Here is a 20,691-nt window from a genome sequence, read left to right on the forward strand (position 1 = left end):
CCAGGTCAGAAACTCCGTGACCCGTCAAAAGCGCGGTCCACAAAAGCGCGATCGATCAAAGCGCGCATTTGACATCATCACAGCGCGACGAAAAAAATTAAAAATGAAATAAAAATAAAATTAAAGCAAGCCGATTCACATAAAGGTTAGGGTTAGGGTTAGGTTAAGGGTTAGGGTTAGGGTTAGGGTTAGGTTTAGAGCGTTAGGGTTACGTTTAGTGTTAGGTTAAGGGTTAGCGTTAGGTTTAGCGTTAGGTTAACGGTTAGATTTAGGGTTAGGTTAAGGGTTAGGTTTAGGGTTAGGTTTGGGGGGGGTTAGGGTAAGGTTTTCGCTTTATTTTTACATTTTTCGATCACAGCGCGATGTTTTCGTCGTGCTGTGATGACGTCAAATGCGCGCTTTCGTCGACCGCGATTTTGTCGTCCGCGGTTTTGTGGTGGAACCAGAAACCCAACATTGTGCGAACTCAGAATACAGAACATCGGAGCTGGAAGGGAAGCTGGAAGTCTTCTAGTCCAACCCCAGGAGACCTTCTCCCATTTCAGAGGAAGAGTCTATCCATTTTCTTCTTGAAAAACCTCCCGTCATGGAGCTCCCACAACCTCTGGAGAAAATCCACTGACGAATCCTTCTCATTGTTAGGAAGTTTCTCTTTAGTTCCAAGTAGCTTCTCTCCTTGATTAGTTTCCCTCCGTTGCCTCTTCTCCCGACTTCAGGGGCTTTGGGGAATAGCTTGTCCCCCCCCTCCCTCTTCTTTGTGGAAGCCCCTCAAACTCTCTTGTGCAATCCCAGAATGGGGTCTCCCTTCCCCTCCCCTCTCTTATACTTAAAAGAATCTTGATTTTATTTCTCACCAGTTTCTGTTTCCTGGACTAAGTTTGGTTTACTTTATTGCCGTTGCCCCTCCCACGTGCCGTCTCGTGTTCCTATATAACTATAAAAATAAAAACACAAACACACGTCCTTCATATGCTATGTAATGGAAATTAAAAACCCCTGATATTGCATTAATATTGCACTATACCAGTGTTTCTCAACCTTGGCCACTTGAAGATGTCCGGACTTCAACTCCCAGAATTCCCCAGCCAGCGAATGCCGAAATGGACAAACTAACTAAAGAAATCCAGAATTCTACCAGATACGAGATAAACGGTATAGGTGGATGGAGGAAAGAAAGAAGAATCAATGAAGGAATATAACGAAACTCAAAAAATAATAGTTATGAGTAAAATAAGAGGGTTAAGAATGGTGAAATCCAAATGAAATACAATAGAAGGGGAAATAATATAAGGTGAGCGGTATCGATTGATAATGCTGGCTGGGGAATTCTGGGAGTTGAAGTCCGGACATCTTCAAGTGGCCAAGGTTGAGAAACACTGTCCTAACCACTGCTGGGGAATTCTGGGAGTTGAAGTCCGGACATCTTCAAGTGGCCAAGGTTGAGAAACACTGTCCTAACCACTGCTGGGGAATTCTGGGAGTTGAAGTCCGGACATCTTCAAGTTGCCAAGGTTGAGAAACACTGCACTATACCATAGAATGCGATATAGTTACTGCCCTGGGATAGAAGCTGCTTTTTCAGCTTATATGCCCTTGTTTTAATTGTCCTGTACCGTCTGCCAGATGGTAATAGTTAAAAAAAATAAAACGGGGTGCCCAGGATGAGAAGGATTGTTAAGAATATTTTGAACTTTCTTTTTCTTTTTATTAACAAACATATAAAATACACACACACAAAACTTAGATGTACACCACATTTACACAATACAATACGAACATGAGCTTCCTGTTCTAATAGCAATTATCAATCGATACCGCTCACCTTATATTATTTCCCCTTCTATTGTATTTCATTTGGATTTCACCATTCTTAACCCTCTTATTTTACTCATAACTATTATTTTTTGAGTTTCGTTATATTCCTTCATTGATTCTTCTTTCTTTCCTCCATCCACCTATACCGTTTATCTCGTATCTGGTAGAATTCTGGATTTCTTTAGTTAGTTTGTCCATTTCGGCACAATCCTTTCTTATTATTTCATCTTCGCTTGGAGTTAATTTGTTTTTTTCCATTTCTGGGCAAAGGCAATCCTTGCCGCCGTAATTATACGTAGTATTAAATACTGGATTTCTTTTTTGCATTTCGCAGACATTATTCCTAATTTAAAAAAAAAAAAAAACTTCAGGTTTCCATTCTATTTTAACCCCCGTTATTGCCTCCAGCCAATTTTTGATCCTTTTCCAAAATATTTTAGCCTCCTCACATAAATGGTAATATGTTCCGTGTATCGATTCGCATTTCCAACATTTTGGGGAGGTAGTTTTGAACTTTCTTAAGGCAGCGGGAGCTATAAAGTTCTTCCAAGGAGGGGAGGGGGAAACCAATGAACCTTTGGGCAATAATGTCGACCCTCTGGAGTGCTGTCCTATCCACCATGGTGCATTTGGCAAACCATGCACTGGTGCAGTAAATTAAAATACTCTCCAAGTCAGCATTTATTTCGGTGTCTGTGCATGCCTTCTTCCAGACCAGGTTATCTCTGCATTCCTGGTTCCCCCACCTACCCAGCTTCCCTAGAAGTCACACTCCCCAACTTATTTTGCCTTTTTTCTTTCACGAGAAGCCCTGCACATCACACCCTCTAGATCAGTGTTTCCCAAACTTGGCAACTTTAAGACTTGTGGACTTCAACTCCCAGAATACTCCAGCTAGCTCTTCTGGCTGGAGAACTCTGGGAGTTGAAGTCCACAAGTCTTAAAGTTGCCAAGTTTGGGAACCACTGCTCTAGATCTTCTCTGCTTCCAAAAGAAGACAGGGCAATAAGTTGGTGCCAGCCACCCTCTTAATTTCCATGAGTGTTTTTTTTCCCCCAACACACCTAACTCTAAGATGTGTGGACTTCAACTCCCAGAATTCCCCAGCCAGTTTTGATAAGTTTCCATCCGTCCCTTCTTGTCCTGCCCTCCGGTGCTCTGGGGAAATAGGTGGGGGTCCCCTTCTCTGCAACAGCCCCTTGAATATTTGAAGGCTGCTACCGTGTCACCCCCCAACGTCTGTCGGATTGGGTAGCCTGAGGTTGATGGGTTTGCTAATAGCAATAGCAATAGCCATAGCAGTTAGACTTATATACCGCTTCATAGGGCTTTCAGCCCTCTCTAAGCGGTTTACAGAGTCAGCATATCGCCCCCAACAACAATCCGGGTCCTCATTTTACCCACCTCGGAAGGATGGAAGGCTGAGTCAACCCTGAGCCGGTGAGATTTGAACCGCCGAACTGCAGAACTGCAGTCAGCTGAAGTAGCCTGCAGTGCTGCATTTAACCACTGCGCCACCTCGGCTCTAAGAGGATCCTCTGCTAAGAGGATAACGGAGTTGGGAGGGACCTTGGAGGTCTCCTAGTCCAGCCAGGAGACCTTCTACTGTTTCAGAGGAATGTCCATGGAGATCCTCGGTCATCCAGATCCTGGTTGTCCCAAAGGTGCTTTTTTTTCAAGAGGCAACCGGACTTGTTTTTCTTTGAAGCTTGTTTTCCAAGAAGCTTCTTCAGCTCCAACTGGAGTCAGAGAAATGGTTTCTTCCCAGGCACTGATTCCACCACCAGCCACCTTCTTCCCACAAATGCATGTGGAAACCGAGTTTCAGGGATTTTCTGCATTCCATGCCGTGCAATCAGCTCACCGCCCCCCCCTCCTCCAAAGTCCCCTTCTGGGCCATCCCTGAATCAGAATGTCGCCATCACCTTCCAGGCTTTTTGCAGTAAGGAAACCATAAAAACTCTTAATGCTTGAAGGATACCTCAACTGTTGTGATTCAGGAGGGAGTTCCAGGATGGGGAAGACTTATCAGGATGAATCATGAGCTCAAGGTATGACTCAGGCAGCGGAAGCAAAGATGGCTGCCAGCTCTTGGGCCATCCCACCTCCTGGGTAGGACATCCAGGCCTGCTCCATCACGCAGCCAAGCCAGCCGGTCAACCAGGTTGCCCAACGGCTTCTGGCCCCAACGACAGAAGGAAGTTATGGAGATCCAACCTAGAATTAAGGAGAAATTTCCCAACAGGGAGGAGAATGAATCAGTGGAAGGGCTTGTTTCCAGATGTTACAAGGGCTCCATCAGTGGAGGCCTTCAAGAAGAGATTGGACAGCTACTTGTGAGCCAAGGTGGCACAGTGGTTAAATGCAGCACTGCAGGCTACTGCTAGATCAGCAGGTCAGCGGTTCAAATCTCACCGGCTCAGGGTTGACTCAGCCTTCCATCCTTCCGAGGTGGGTAAAATGAGGACCCAGATTGTTGTTGGGGGCAATATGCTGACTCTCTGTAAACCGCTTAGAGAGGCCTGAAAGGCCTATGAAGCGGTATATAAGTCTACTGCTATTGCTATTGCTTGTCTGGAAGGGCGTAGGGGAGAGGTGTCCAACCTTGGCGACTTTAAGACCTGTGGATTTCAACTCCCAGAATTGAAATCCACGAGTCTTACAAGTTGCCAAGTTGGACACATCCACCTACTGGCATCAGGTGTCCTGCTTGAGCAGGGGGTTGGACTAGAAGACCTCCAAGGTCCCAACTCTGCTGCTCCCAATTTCCATATATTTCCCGTGGGCCAGAGTGGACATTCTCTGCTCTACCGGGCTATTCTCATCTTCTTCCTCTCTCTGCGTTATCTCAGGCCATTCAGGCCACGGCTTATCTCTCCACTCACCCCTCTCACACACACACACACCATCTTTTTCTTCTGCCTCCCGCTGGCCGGGAAGCCCCTGGCTTCAGCCAAGCCGCCCGGCGTGTCTCATCCTGTCCACTTGGGCTGAGCCCTGGACCGCCAGGCGCCTAGCATCCTTTTGCTGTGGGTTTTCCTCTGCAAAACCCACCTCAGGGTCTCTGCCAGGAATTGGGGTGCTGCTGGAAGGAAACGTCTACGGAGGTTCCCCATTCTCCAGGCCACGGTTCTCCCGAGGGCGGTTTTCTCCAGAGGCCACTCAACTTCCTTGCCTTGTTTTCCCTGGAAAACATTCCGCTCCTCATTCAAGAAGTCTCTTCAGGACTCGGGTGCGAGACCTTTCCAAGGAGGAACGAAACCACAGAAGGAAATCCAGCTGTCCTTTGGGAAAAGCCCCTTAAGGGCCGGAAGGGAAATCAAAGGAGACGAGGGGATGCCACACAGGGAGTCCTCGACCTGCGGAAGTTCTCTTAGTAACCGTTTCGAAGTTAATGACGGCACTGAAAAAAGGGACTTAGGACCATTTTTCACAGTTATGACCATAGCAATAGCAGTTAGACTTATATACCGCTTCATAGGGCTTTCAGCCCCCTCTAAGCAGTTTACAGAGTCAGCATATTGCCCCCAACAACAATCCGGGTCCTCATTTCACCCACCTCGGAAGGATGGAAGGCTGAGTCAACCCTGAGCCTGGTGAGATTAGAACCGCTGAACTGCAGATAACAGTCAGCTGAAGTAGCCTGCAGTGCTGCACTCTAACCACTGCGCCACCTCGGCCTGGTCACGTGATCGAAATTCAGACGCTTTGGCACCTGACTCGTATTTATGACGGTCGCAGCCGTCCCGGGGCCCCTTTTGCGACCTTCTGACAAGCCAAGTCAACGGGGAAAAAGCCCGATTCACTTAACAACCACGTTACTAACTTATCGGCTGCAGTTCACTTAACAACCGTGGCACGAAAAGGCGCAAAACCTGCTTAACAAACCTCTCGCTTAGCAGCAGAAGTGTTGGGCTCAATCAATGGCCGTAACCCGAGGACTAACTGGATTATTTTCTTCCTCTTTGAAAATCCAGGAACTTGTTTTGCCCGGCAAAGCGGGCACTCCAGTGGGGCAGCTCAGGCTGTAAGGCAGCAGACTCCCCTCCTTCTCCTCTTCCCTTCTTCCCCCTGCCCAAGAGCAGAGAAAGGGGATGGTATGTTGGAGAAGGGGGAAGGATATTTTTTCCAAGTAATTCCCTGAATCCCAGAGAAGAAGGAGGACAGGTTGGACTTACATTGGCAAAGGGGTACATTATATCAGTGTTTCTCAACCTTGGCAACTTGAAGATGTCCGGACTTCAACTCCCAGAATTCCCCAGCCAGCATTCGCTGGCTGGGGAATTCTGGCAGTTGAAGTCCGGACATCTTCAAGTTGACAAGGTTGAGAAACACTGTCCTAACCACTGCTGGGGAATTCTGGGAGTTGAAGTCCAGACATCTTCAAGTTGCTAAGGTTGGGAAACACTGCATTATATTATACAATCGTGATACGTCACGATGCCTTTGCCCAGGCAATTTTTGTGCCTCAGGCTCCTGGTGATTGGCTCACTGAGCGCGCCTCCCTGCGCAAATCAGGACTAGAACTCACAGCTTCCTGGTTCCTAGTCTGGTGCCTTCTGCAATAAATAAACAAACAAACAAACAAACAAAGAAAGAAACCTGGCATTCGGTTTCCCAGATTCCTGCCTTCCTAGTCAGGCAGTTTTATTGCTTGAAAGTTAATTTAAAGCAGGTTTCACTGTTACACAAACATCTGACTCACTATTTCTTGATTGCCGATGGAGCGATACTCTCCCGGGTTATTGGTGCCCACAATAGTGTGTATTGAGGTGTGTGTGTGTGTTTGTGTGTGTGTCTGTGAGAGAGAGAGAGCACACAACATACCTCCGCGGGGTTGAGTCATATTTTCTGCTTCCTGGAGCCAACACACACACACACTTGTTGTGAGAAAACATGGCAAACGTGCTGAGAAGCGATAGAGAAAGCGGACTCATCAATTCCATCACAAACCGCAAACAAAACACTCTGTTTTTTTGACCCAGAAATAGGAAACCCATCGATGGCCTGTTTTTGTTTCTATCCGTCGGGTTCCACCCGCCTCGCTTTCCTTACCGGCAACGTTGTGCAAACTCGAGCAGGGAGGCTGAGATTTCGGTGCTCGGGTTCCACGCTTACGGGAAGCCATCGGCTCATGAATCATCTCAAGTCACCTGAGAAAAAGGAATCAAAAAGGGACTCTGCAGGCGTTTCAAAACTGAAAGTCCTGCCAGGAACTTTCAGGAAAGGCTGGATTTGCCTCCGGGCATTGAAACCGACTCGGTGGAGGCCGCTTGGCAACGTTGGCACCGAAGGCTGGAGGGAGATGAAGCCCCCCACCCCCATCTTCAAGTTCATTGCAGGGAATTCTGGGAGTTGAAGTCCACCTGTCTTAAAATCCAAAACAATACCTACCTACCCAACTACCTATCATCTATCTATCTGTCCGTCTCTGTTTGTCTGTCTACCTACCTACCTATCATCCAGCTCTCTCTCTGTCTACCTGTCTACCGACCGACCGACCAACCTACCTACCTACCTACCAGTATCTATCTACCTACCCATCTACCTATCATCTCTCTCTCTCTCTCTCTCTCTCTCTCTCATCTATTTACCTACCTATCATCATCTATCATCTATCTTATCTATCTATCTATCTATCTATCTATCTATCATCATCATCATCATCTATTTATCTATCTATCTATTCTCTATCTATTTCTCTATCAATCATCCATCTATCTTATCTATTTATCTTATCTATCTATTCTGTCTGTCTGTCTATCTATCTATCCATCCATCCATCATCTATCAATTATCTATCTATCTATCTATCATCTATCTATCTATCTATCTATCTATCCATCCATCCATCCATCCATCCATCGATCCATCCATCCATCCATCTATCTATCTATCTATCTATTCTGTCTATCTGTCTGTCTATCTATTCATCTATCCATCCATCTATCTATTATCTATCTATCTATCTATCTATCTATCTATCTATCTATCTATCCATCCATCTATCTATTATCTATCTATCTATCTATCTATCTATCTATCTATCTATCTATCTATTATCTATCTATCTATCTATCTATCTATCCATCCATCTATTATCTATCTATCTATCTATCTATCTATCTATCTATCTATCCATCTATCTATTATCTATCTATGTATCTATCTATCTATCTATCTATCTATCTATCTATCTATCTATTATCTATCTATCTATCTATCTATCTATCTATCTATCATCTATCCATCCATCATCTATCTATCTATCTATCTATCTATCTATCTATCTATCTAAATATCTAAATATCTATCTATCTATCTATCTATCTATCATCTATCCATCCATCATCTATCTATCTGTCTGTCTGTCTGTCTGTCTATCTATCTATCTATCTATCTATCTATCTATCTATCTATCCATCCATCCATCCATCCATCATCTATTATCTATCTATCTATCTATCTATCTATCTATCTATCTATCTATCTATCTATCTATCTATCTATCTATCATCTATCCATCCATCATCTATCTATCTATCTATCTATCTATCTATCTATCTATCTATCTATCATCTATCCATCCATCATCTATCTATCTATCTATCTATCTATCTATCTATCTATCTATTATCTATCTATCTATCTATCTATCTATCTATCTATCTATCTATCATCTATCCATCCATCATCTATCTATCTATCTATCTATCTATCTATCTATCTATCTATCTATCTATCTATCTATCTATCTATCTAAATATCTATCTATCTATCTATCTATCTATCTATCTATCTATCTATCTATCTATCTATCTATCTATCATCTATCTATCTATCTATCATCTATCCATCCATCATCTATCTGTCTGTCTGTCTGTCTATCTATCTATCTATCTATCTATCTATCTATCCATCCATCCATCCATCCATCCATCCATCCATCATCTATTATCTATCTATCTATCTATCCATCCATCTACCTACCTACCTAGGTATCCTCCTCACCTATCCCCCTCTATCTCAAGAGGGGGTACAGATTCACGGTTAACCTTCCCACCTAGTTCGACCCAGATATGGACAGGGGTTCCAGAAAGTGGGGCCAGCATATCTAGAGGGAAGTCAGGATACTGCATAGCTTTGGATAGTTCACCTGGTGTGTGTGTGTGTGTGTCTTTGTGAGTGAGTGAACTGGTGGTCCAGCATCACAGGCAGTCCTCAATTTACTAACATTCATTTAGTGAGACCATTTTGGAATTACAGTTGAAAAAAGAGACATGACCGTTTTTCAAACTTCTGACTGTTTCAGCGTCCGCATGGTCATGTGATCAAAACTCAGAACGCTTAGCAACTGGCATGTACTTATGTCGGTTGCCGTGTCCCCCAATTCACGCGATCCGCCTTTTGCGGCCTCCTGACAAGCAGACCCAACGGAGAAGCTGGATTCCTTTAGCAAGAGTATTACTAACCGAACGACTGCAGTGATCCACTTAACAGTAGCTGCAAAAAAGGTCGTAAAGTGGAGCAAAACTCACAGAAACGGTCTTGCTTAGCATATTTTGGTCGATAATTGAGGACTACCGTAAGCTGCTCGGTGGGAGGCTGACCCAAGAGACCCTGGCAAACTCACCCCCAGAAGAGTGGGGGGGGAGCTTTGAGGTACTCACAAGTCTGGTTCAGAGGGCAACCCCCCTCCCCACTTCCTAGCGACCTATTTTACAGATGAACCTTGAGGTCATCTAGCCCAGCCCTCTGCCCAGGGCAAGGAATCCTCAGGCCATCCCAGGCAAAGGGCTGCCCTGCCACCTTCTCCCCAGCAGCTGGAGGGGCGGCGGGAGCGCCCGGGGAGGGGAGGGGAGGGAGGGACCCATTGCCAGGGGGAGGAGCCGTGGGAGGAGCCAGAGAGGGGCCGGCCGGAAAGGCCGCGGCTATATCTGCCTCCTCCCGGCCGCCGCACCTCAGTTGCTTTGGGTGAACGGAGCAGAGCAGGCGGCACCATGAGCTCCATTCTGGACGTCCGGAACCTCTACCAGGTGAGCGCCCGACGCCTCCCTCCTCCCGCCGGCTCGGCTCCTGGCCGCCACTGGCTGCGCCCATCCTCGGCGTCCTCCTCGCATCCCGGGCAAGGGATGGGCGCGGCTTTGGATCGCGAGCGGGAGCTCCGTCGGGCCGGGGGGGGGGGAAAGCCCCCTGGAGGCAACCCGGCGACCCCCGTTCGAAGTGCCCCCTTCGGGGCGTTTCTTGCCGAAGCTCAAAGAAGGGGCGCAGGGCTGGGCAGCCCCGACGGCTGGGGATCGCGGGCTTTGTAGTCTTGGGGGGCGGGGAGGAGGGTCCTGAAGCCCGCGAGGTGGGGAAAGGGGCGGCCGGGCGTCCCTGTAAAGCAGCCACGGCGCCCGATCCCCCCGAAGGGAAGGCAGCCTCCGGGCTTCGAGAGCGGGGACGGTCTTGGCCAGAGGAAGAGCCGCCTCCCCCTCGCCTTTCCTGGCCGGCCGAGGACGGGAGAAAAACAGGAAGCGCCGAGGGTTTTTTTTCTAGGTCAAGGAGTTACGTCGGTGCTTCTGCGGCGGCCGCCTCTCCCCGCCCCGACTCGGGCAGACCGGGCGCAGCCTCCGCCGGGCGGGGTGGGAGACGCGGCCCGACTTCGCAGCCTCACCCGAGCGCCCAGCCCGCTTTCTCCATCGGTGGGCCGGAAAAAGGCAGCCCCCAGCGGACTCCCCCCCCCCAGTTTCGTAGGCTGGGGGGGAGGAGGGGGGGCAGCGAGGACCCCCTGCCCGGTCTGGCGTCTTTCGGGGCTCTTTGGGCGGAAGCCCCTTTCGGGATCCAGAGATCGGGATCCCAGCGCCGGCAGAGACTGTAAATCGGGTGTCAACTCCTGCCGTAAAAGAGGAGGGGTCCCACCGTCGAGCCGAGGTGGGGCGAGAGCTTAGGGGGGGCCGGTGGAGGCGTCGCTTGAAGCGGGGAGGAAGGACCGGCGGGGTGGGGGGGGGTCTTTCCCCCATTGTAGCTTTTGCCAGCGCTTGGGGGTCTCGCCGCCTTCGCCTCTCCAACGCGGGTATTTTCAGCTCGTGGGGAAGGGCTCGCTCTCCCCCCAACGCCGCCCCGCAAAGAGCGGCGTGGGGCGAAAGGCGCCCAAGGCAGTTTGTTTTTTCAAACCAGCTTCCAAAGAAATCCAGGCAACCTCAGGTTGGACGCCTTTAAACCAGGTTTAAGGTTCCTCCAGGAAGTTGGTCAGCCTTAAAAGGTGTTTTCGGTTTCGACACTCGCTCGGGCGGCCCGTGTGTGTGTTCGTGTGTGTGCGTGTTCCCCCACCCCGTGCACGTTGGCCAAGGTGGGAAAGCACCGAGCGAGAAGGTTTGGTTGCCAAACAGGATTTTTGAGCAATGAGGGTGTTTTCTTCTTTTGGGGGGGGGGAGCCTTTGGGCTCCCGCTGAAAAGCCAATTTGGGGGTGGGAAGCGATTTTTAAAGGCCTCATTCAGTGGGTGGGGTGGGGGATGTTTTGGGGAGGGTCGGCTGGGGTCTTGCGCGAGCTTTGCCAGGGCAAGAATCCCCCCCCCCCCCCCGGCTGCCTTCTTTTTGCAGGAGGTGAGGAAGCCTTTCCAGCCATCTGTGCCACTCCTTGGCAGGCGTGCCCGTCGAAGGTGGAAGTTTTTATGCCCCTCTGACCCCCGCCCACCCGTCCCTTCCTCCCTGGCGTGGAGTCGGCCGCCAGCAGCGGTTCCCCTCGGCCACGGGCCCCTTTAAAAATAGCCCCAGCCCAGCCCACCTGCGCTATATTAAGGCTACTGACGTCACACACATATATATCCCGCTGCCACCGACCGAGTCCGGCAGCTTTCGTAGCTTCCCTGCCAGCCGGGGGCTTCCAGGGGGGTCTCGCTGGACTAGAGCAGGCTCCCACGGGAGGGGCCCTGGCTTAGGAAGGAGGCGGGTGGCCCCCTGCGGTGGGAGCCTTCAGGGCAGTGGGGGGGGATCAATTTTTTTTAGAACCTCTTATGTGGGTGTGGCCTGCTTTGTGGGAGTGGCTTGCCGGCCATGTGACTGGGTGGGAGTGGCTTGCTGGCCATGTGACTGAGTGGGAGTGGCTTGGCAGTCATGTAACTCAGTGGTTTTGCGCCTGATCCGATCTGTGGCCGTTTGGCAGGGTCTCTAACCTCTCCCTCTCCTCCTCTCCCCGCAGAACCTGATCAACCTCTCGCTGAGTGAAGAGCTGGACGCACCTGCCTTCTCCTGCAGCCACCCGTCCTGCTCCTCTGAGGCGGCGCTGCCGGGTGGCGGGGACTCGGCGGTGTGGCCGCCGCGCAGCCCCTGGAGCCCCAAGAGCGAGCAGCTGCGGCCCCCGCTGCGCCCGGACCGCTCGGTCAGCCTGATCGAAGGCAAGGCGGCCCAGCCGCTGCCGCCCCCGCCGCCAGGCTTCCCACCACTCAAGCCGCCCGGCACGCCTGCCCCGTCGTCCCGCTACAAGACAGAGCTGTGCCGCACCTTCAGCGAGAGCGGCCGCTGCAAGTACGGCGCCAAGTGCCAGTTCGCCCACGGCTCGTCCGAGCTGCGCTCCATCAGCCGCCACCCCAAGTACAAGACGGAGCTGTGCCACAAGTTCTACCTGCACGGCGAGTGTCCCTACGGCTCCCGCTGCCACTTTATCCACTTCCCCGAGGAGGCGCAGGCCTTCGGCAGCCACGGGGGCGCCTCCCCGCACCTCCTGCGCCAGAGCGTCAGCTTCTCCGGGGTGCCCAGCGCCCGCCGCGCCTCCCCGCTGTTCGGCCTGCCCGACCCGGCCTCCTTCGCCCGGGCGGCCTCCGTCTCGCCCCCACCCGCTTCCGCCGAGCTCCTGTCGCCCGCCTTCGAGCACCTCAACCTGGACCCGCTCGCCCTAGTGGCCTCCTTTGGGGACTCGCTGGCGCCAACCCCCGCCGGGGGCTGCTGCTCCTGCCGCTGCGGGAAGGGGGCCGTCAGGAGCGGCTCGCTCCAGAGCCCCCGGGACTACTTCTCGGCCGCCCCCGGGACGCCCCCGTCGGCCCTGCCCAGAACCCCCTCCTCCAACTCGCTCACGGACTCTTACAGCAGCTCCAGCAGCCTCAGCGGCTCCGACTCCCCGGTTTTCGACCAGCACCCCGTCGGCGGGCCGGCGGGGACCACTCACCGCCTGCCCATCTTCAACCGGCTCTCCGTCTCGGACTGAGGGCCCAACGGGACACATTTAGGCGCTGGCTCTCGATCGCAACGGAGAGGGCCGCCCTCAGGATGAGATTCCTTCGGAGGGGTGGGGGGACCAAGGCCGAACCCCCCCCCCCCTCCCAGCCTGAACTGATGCTTTTTGGGGCTTCTCCTGCTCTTCTGAGTCCTCCCCTTGCCTGTTCTTTGGGGGAGGGGCTTTTCCTGCCTCCCACCCGCTGGCCTTACTGCCCTCAAGAGGCCTGGGGGCAAAATGGGGTTCCAGTCCTTTCAGCTTCCCTTTCACCACTTGGTGCCTTAAGCAGAGTCTGCAAGGGGACACCAGAGGGGGGGGGGGCAAATCCTTACCTCCCCCTCCCTCCCTGGGAGTGCCTTATGGCTGTGTGTGTGTGTGTGAGAGTTAGATGGTTCTTTTAACTATCTCAAAAATTTACCGTTCAGGGAGCCAGGAAACCAAAAAGGGGGGGTAGTTTAATTTTCTCTCTGGTTTTGCACTCTGGGCTGAGCTGAGAAGGGGCAGCCCACAGCCCACAGCCCATCCCCCACCGTTCCCTTCCCCCCTCCCTTCCCCTTAAGGAATCCGACTGTAAGGAGATTGTTCCCTTTTGGGGAATTCCCACCTAGAGAAGCCCAGAGAAGTGAAAAGAAAGGATTTTTATACTCTTTATTCTAACAGGGTGTTTGCAAGCTTGGTCACTTGAAGATGGTTGGAGTTCAACTCCCAGAACTCCACCCGTCTCCAGGTGAGGTTCTAACACCTGAGCATTATGCCAAAGACGAACCAGTCCCAGGGAGAGAAGGAAGTTTACTTCTATGTAGCAGTTTTGTTTCCTTGTTTGACAAATCCTCCTCCAGTGGTAAGGAGGAAAAATAAATAAATCTCACACCGCAGAAGCCAGATCAAGCCCGGGAAAATAAGACTTAGATGACATCCTGGTAGCTCTTAATGTACCTTTTTTTAAAAAGAAAATATCATGCTTTATACTGTGAATATTCTCTCCTTATCTAGTCCTCCAGCAAGAATAGGTTGAGAATTAAGGAGATGTGCTGAATTTTATCTTTTTTTATTTTTAATAACCCCCCCCCCCATGTTGTGCCCTCTGGAGCTTTTGAAATAACGGAAGTGTTTTCTCCTTGGGGTGCTCTGAACCCCAATAATTCTGCATCCCCCTTGGGGGCAAGGGAGAGGTTTGTTCTCTCTTTCCTCTCCTCCCAAATTCCTCTGCCAGCTCCACAGGTGTGAAATTGTACCATTTTGGGAAAATTGGAATCCGAGTGACGTGTGTGTCTCCTACCCACCTCCTTGCTCCAGTTGGGTGAAATTAATATTAAGCTTGGATATGATCAGACACAAAATCTTGCCTCGATTGCTGTTCTATGAGAAACTCAGATCTGAACCAAACTGGATGTCCGATCCTTCTCCCCTATGCCAAATTTGACAAATTCCAGAATTTGTACTTTCTTCCTCGGGGTCACCCAAGGAAATATTTAGCCCACTCTTCAATTCCATGAAATTAAATCTCTGGGAATTCTGCCCCTCCGTCCCGTCCCCCCCCATAGGGGAGGATGTGGGACTGGCCAACCACAGGCCAAATGTTCAAGAATGAAACTGGCAGGAAAGTTTATTACTTTTAGTGACCACAAAGCCCAGTACCCACAGCGTGGAAAATGGTGTCCTGTTGCTTCAATTAGACGTTTTGCACTGATGGAGACCAGTTGGGGTAGGGGGGAAGGAGGGGGGAGGAAGGGTGCCTTTTGTTTCCATGCTAGTCACACCTGCGTTGGTGGGTGTTGTTGTTTTTTAAATCCTCAAATGTTTACCATGTAATAAGGCAATATTACCAAACTATTTATAGAGTCTATTTATTCGAAAATTTTATATTGTATTTATCTTTTTTTTGTAATATTCCAGAATAATATATATATATGTGTGTGTGTATATATATATATATATAATATCTATATTTTTGTCTTGTTTCATATGAAGCAAATAAGATTGTCCGACAATTTTTAAAATGGTTCCAAACGCTTTTTTTTCTCTGCTGGAAAAAGAGACTTTTGCTGCTTCTCCTCCGAATCTCCAAAAGATAAATGATTCAACCAAGTAATATCTCGGTTAATAATAAATCTTGAGGATCAGAAAATCTCGTCTGCTCTCTTGTGTCTGTGCTTGTTCAGAAGGAGGTCTTAAGAAATAGTTTCATACTTCAATTAAACGGAATAAGGGGCCTTGGAGGTCTTCTAGTCCAGCCCCCTGCTCAAGCAGGAGACCCTATACCAGTGGTTCCCAAACTTGGCAACTTTAAGACTTGTGGACTTCAACTCCCAGAATTCTCCAGCCAGCAGAGCTGGCTGGAGAATTCTGGGAGTTGAAGTCCACAAGTCTTAAAGTTGCTGGCTGGAGAATTCTGGGAGTTGAAGTCCACAAGTCTTAAAAGTTGCCAAGTTTGGGAACCACTGCCCTATACTATTTCAGATAAGTAGCTGTCCACACTCTTCTAAAAAGTCTCCAGTGATGGGAAACCCACAACTTCTGGTGGCAAGCTGTTCCACTGGTTAATTGCCCTCACTGTTAGGAAGTTTCTCCGTAGTTCCACGTTGCTTCTCTCCTTTGATTAGTTTCCACCCATTGTTTCTTGTGTTCTCGGTGCTTTGGAAAATAAGTGGATGCCTGCCCCCCCCCCCCACTGAGCCGAGGTGGCGCAGTGGTTAAATGCAGCACTGCAGGCTACTTCAGCTGACTGCAGTTCGGCTGTTCAAATCTCACCGGCTCAAGGTTGACTCAGCCTTCCATCCTTCCGAGGTGGGTGAAATGAGGACCCGGATTGTTGTTGGGGGCGATATGCTGACTCTGTAAACCGCTTAGAGAGGGCTGAAGCCCTAGGAAGCGGTATATAAGTGTAACTGCTATTAGCAGCACCTGAGATCCTGAAATACTGCTATTATGTCACCCCCTCCTCCTTCTCCAGACTGGCCAGACCCAAATCCAGCAACCATTCTTCCTGTGTTTTTCTCTCCAAGCCTTTAATAATCTTAGTTTGCATTTTCTCCAAAGTCTCAACATCTTTTTTTACAACCTGGGTGCAGGATTCCAGGTGTGGCCTTGCTAAAGCGGTGCTAAATGCTTTGCACGAACACTTTAGAAAGAAACTTTCAGTCAAGTAGAGCATGTGTCATAATATTCAGGCGGGATTTAAATCCTGACAGCGGGGAGGAAAAAAATGGAGGAAGGGAATCCAGCCAGGGACGCACCCTGAAAAGGGAATGGAGAAATAGGGGAGGGTTGGGGAACCCCATTTTTTAGGTGAAGCAGGGATTGCAAAAAGGAGCAGATCTTTTCCACGCTGGTTTGGCTGCCAGGAGACTCTTTCGGCTTGCAGAGAGGAGAGAGAGACGCGTCCCCGGTTAAAGTGAAACAGCTGCAGTAATAAGCGGTTGTTCTTGGCACCCGACGATGCCTCCTGCGTCAGCAGCTCTCAAGGCAAAGCAGGGTGTGGCGCGGACACATTCCTGCACCCAGTGTCGAGTCGGCTGACGAGGGCGCCTGGAAAGGAACGCCCGCGTTAGGGTGGCTCGACTGGGAGAACCTGTTGGGCGGCTTTCCTCCAAGGTGGCTCCTTGTGGCTTGCCAGGTAAAGAAACCGGGCAGGGCCTGGGTACAGCTGGGTCCCAGAGTGTCCCTTGTTTTGCTTTTCAAACCCATCCAGACGAGGCCCGAAGGAGCCTTTCAGCATTACGGATGTTGGTCTAGCTTTGGTTTTCTTGTCTGCGCTCCAACACTGGAGGTTTTCAAGAGAGTCCTTTGTCCCCAGGCTTGACCGGAGGCTTCTGTCCCTCCAGCAGAAGGAAGTTATGGAGAAGCCAACCTAGAATTAAGGAGAGATTTTTGACAAGGGAGAACAACTAGGCAGGCTTCCCTCCATCACTGGAGCTTTTGAAGAAGAGCTATTTGTCTGGAACGGTGTAGGGAAGGGGGTCTCCAACCTTGGCCACTGTAAAGACCTGTAGAATACTGGGGAATTCTGGGAGTTGGAAGTCCACAGATTTTAAAAGTTGCTAAGGTTGGACATCCCAGCAAAGGAATGTCTCCTGCTTGAGCAGGGGGTTGGACTAGAAGACCTCCAAGGTCCCTTCCAACCATGTTAACTCTATGGCAGTGTTTCTCAACCTTGGCGACTTTAAGTCCCGTGGACTTCAACTCCCAGAATCCCCCAGCCAGCAGAGCTTCACATGGGTCCTGTTCCCCCCCCCCCAGTTCTCCACTCTGGATCTCCTGTTGGTCTCCCTTCCTAGGATAAAGCCAAGTCAATGCCGTTGCAACTTCAGTCACTGTTTCTCAACCTTGGCGACTTTAAGTCCCGTGGACTTAAACTCCCAGAATCCCCCAGCCAGCGAGAGCTGGCTGGGGGATTCTGGGAGTTGAAGTCCACAGGACTTAAAGTCGCCAAGGTTGAGAAACACTGCTCTATGGTTAGTAGGGGAAACCGATGGGTTCTGGACCAAATCCATCCACTATTGGCCAGAGGAGGGGGGTGTGTGTGTTTGTCCTACAAAATTCCCACCTCTCTCCTATCTGGAAAGACATCAAGAATTGAGAGCCGATAATTTAGCAAAGGGCACCTTCCCCCCAAAGTTAAGCCAAGGTGTTTCAATCTGGCATATCCGCATTGCCCAAACTCCCGCAATCTCTCGGCCAACATGGCTAAGAATTGTGGGAGCCCCACTCCCCAAATCCAGAAGGTACCAGATAGGGGAAATGCTGGCATGAGTCATTTCAGCTACAGCCAATTCAACATTTAGATCTGGTCCACACACAACACTGGGCCAAGAAAACCGTAATTTTACTTTCATTAACAGAATGGCCGATTAGCAGAATAACGGAAGGGACCTTGGAGGTCTTCTAGTCCAGCCCCCTGCTCAGTTAGGAAACCCTATAAAAATGTCAAGACATCTCAGTCCAGGCTCTTCTTAAAAACCTCCAGTGTTGGTCCAGGCTCTTCTTAAAAACCTCCCGTGTTGGAGCACTTACGACTTCTTGTGGCAAGCGGTTCCACTGCTTAATTGTCGTCAGTTTTAGGAAATCCCTCCGTAGTTCTGGGGTTGCTTCCCTTCTTGAAGAGTTTCCATCTGGTGTTTCTTGTCCTGCCTTGAGGAGCTTCGGAAAACAGGTTGATGCCACAATTAGCTTGGTTCTCGGGAAAGGATAAGGCCAAATCGAGCGGGAGACCCTTGCCTTTCAGCAGGGTGTCAGCTGGAGACGCAGCCGGGATTTCAAGATGGGATTTCACAATTTAAACAAATCAAGCCGAGCTGGCAATGTTGCGTTGGCCAACGCGCCCTCCTCCGTCCTGAGCTCTGAGCTCACTTCCCAGCACGCTGAAGACAGACGCAGTGTAGGAGGGATGGTGGGAAATGAGAAGCAAGAATCCATTTCCGCCTTGAAGAAGAGCACGGCGGCATCAGGGATGGGCTTCTGGCCAGACCAGGAAAGAGAAGGGAAGGGTTGGCAGTGGCTGGCTGGGGCGTTCACCTGAGAATGAGCGGCAGGATGTGAAAGGAGGGAACCGGTTAGGCACCCCAGGCCTCACCTGGCTCAGGTGGGACGCCCAAACCCAGCCCTTTGGGTGTCCTCTTTTGCGAGGAGGCCAGAAGCAGCCTTGGGAGTCAAAAGTCAACCTATTCTCCAAAACCCCTGAAGGCAGGAAGAGAAGCCGTGGATGGAAGGTGATCAAGGAGAGAAGCAACGTGGAAATACGGAGGGATTTCCTGCCAGCGAGGTTCAATCCATCAGTGGTTCAACTTCCCTCCAGAGGTTGTGGGTTTTCCATTGCTGGAGGTTTTTAAGAAGAGATTGGACAGCCATTTGTCTGAAACGGTAGAGGTCTCCTGCCTAAGCACAGGGTTGGACTAGAAGACCTACAGGGCCCCTTCTAACTTTGTTATTCCTTCCTTCCTTCCTTCCTTCCTTCCTTCCTTCCTTCCTTCCTTCCTTCCTTCCTCCCTTTCTTCCTTCCTTCCTTCCTTCTACATCAATGGAGGTTTTAACAGATTGGACAGCCATTCATCTGTAATAGTAGAGAGTTTCCTGTCTCAGCAGAAGGTTGGACTAGAAGACCTCCAGGACCCCTTCTAACTTTGTTATTCTGTCATTCTGCCCTTCCTTCCTTCCTTCCTTCCTTCCTTCCTTCCTTCCTTCCTTCCTTCCTTCCTTCCTTCCTTCCTTCTCATCAATGGAGGTTTTAACAGATTGGGACAGCCATTTGTCTGCCATAGTAGATGATTTTCCTGCCTCAGAAGAAGGTTGGACTAGAAGACCTCCAAGGTCCCTTTTAACTTTGTTATTCTGTCCTTCCTTCCTTCCTTCCTTCCTTCCTTCCTTCCTTCCTTCCTTCCTTCCTTCCTTCCTTCCTTCCTTCCTTCTCCATCAATGGAGGTTTTAACAGATTGGACAGCCATTCGTCTGCCATAGTAGATGATTTCCTGCCTCAGCAGAAGGTTGGACTAGAAGACCTCCAGGGTCCCTTTTAACTTTGTTCTTCCTTCCTTCCTTCCTTCCTTCCTCCCTCCCTCCCTCCCTCCCTCCCTTCCTTCCTTCCTTCCTTCCCTCTCCATCAATGGAGGTTTTAACAGATTGGACAGCCATTCGTCTGCCATAGCAGAGAGTTTCCTGCCTCAGCAGAAGGTTGGACTAGAAGACCTCCAAGGTCCCTTTTAACTTTGTTATTCTGTCCTTCCTTCCTTCCTTCCTTCCTTCCTTCCTTCCTTCCTTCCTTCCTTCCTTCCTTCCTTCCTTCCTTCCCTCTCCATCAGTGGAGGTTTTAACAGATTGGACAGCCATTCGTCTGCCATAGTAGATGATTTCCTGCCTCAGCAGAAGGTTGGACTAGAAGACCTCCAAGGTCCCTTCCAACTCCTTTAGTCTGTTAGGGCCACAAGTCTTACAGTTGCCAAGCTTGGACGCCCGTTCTAGCGTTTGTTCCGGAGCCTCCTCTGAAGGTGCCCTTGAGAACTCCCCCCTCTGCCCCCCATCTGTGCAAAGTCTTGGGCACGGGTGTGTTTGTGTGGCTGTATGTGTGCGTGTGTGGCTGAGTTCACACATCACGCCGAGCCACAATGGGGTGGATTGGCTCCTGGCTAGGCGTGACACCCTATTGCGGCTTGCAGGCTGCCATTTGTGGTTGAAGGCACTGAGTTAATGCATCACATCGTGGTCTCCTCGGTGATTAGTGGCGGAGAGGATGATAATGGCTTGGAATGACGTGGGGGAACCGGATCCGCAGCTAGGATTAACCCGGTTTGCCATCCTTGGAGAAACATTAACCCACGGATGGACCTCCCGAGTTGAGATCCATTTCTTGGCCTCCTGATTTGGGGCCTTCGTATCCTGGGTTCAGAGGATAGAAAAATTAGGAAGGGGACCTTAGAGGTCTTCTAGTCCAGGGCTCTCCAACCTTGGCAACTTTAAGCCTGGCGGACTTCAACTCCCAGAATCCCCCAGCCAACGCCAGCTGGCGTTGGCTGGGGGATTCTGGGAGTTGAAGTCCGCCAGGCTTAAAGTTGCCAAGGTTGGACAGCCCTGTCCTAGTCCGACCCCCTGCTCAAGCAGGAGATCCTATACAAGTAGTCCTCAACTTACAACTGTCCGCTCCGTGACCAGTTTACTGAAAAAAAGTGACTTCTGACCGTTTTTCCCCCACTTA

General features: G+C 50.2%; 1 protein-coding gene across 1 annotated transcript; it reads left to right on the top strand.

Annotated features, from left to right (window-relative positions):
* The first annotated feature begins 9,751 nt into the window (after positions 1 to 9,751).
* On the top strand, positions 9,752 to 14,715 carry ZFP36 (ZFP36 zinc finger CCCH-type). Its single transcript, XM_087728122.1, has 2 exons — positions 9,752 to 9,851; positions 11,997 to 14,715. Exons 1-2 carry the CDS (start codon positions 9,816 to 9,818, stop codon positions 12,996 to 12,998), a joined length of 1,038 nt encoding a protein of 345 aa, XP_087584248.1. The 5' UTR covers positions 9,752 to 9,815; the 3' UTR covers positions 12,999 to 14,715.
* The last annotated feature ends 5,976 nt before the right edge of the window (positions 14,716 to 20,691 follow it).

The sequence above is a fragment of the Thamnophis sirtalis genome, unplaced genomic scaffold (assembly GCF_051295495.1).
Source record: "Thamnophis sirtalis isolate CommonGarterSnake01/CBP01778 unplaced genomic scaffold, rThaSir2_p1.2 scaffold_13, whole genome shotgun sequence".
NCBI classification, from domain to species: domain Eukaryota; kingdom Metazoa; phylum Chordata; class Lepidosauria; order Squamata; family Natricidae; genus Thamnophis; species Thamnophis sirtalis.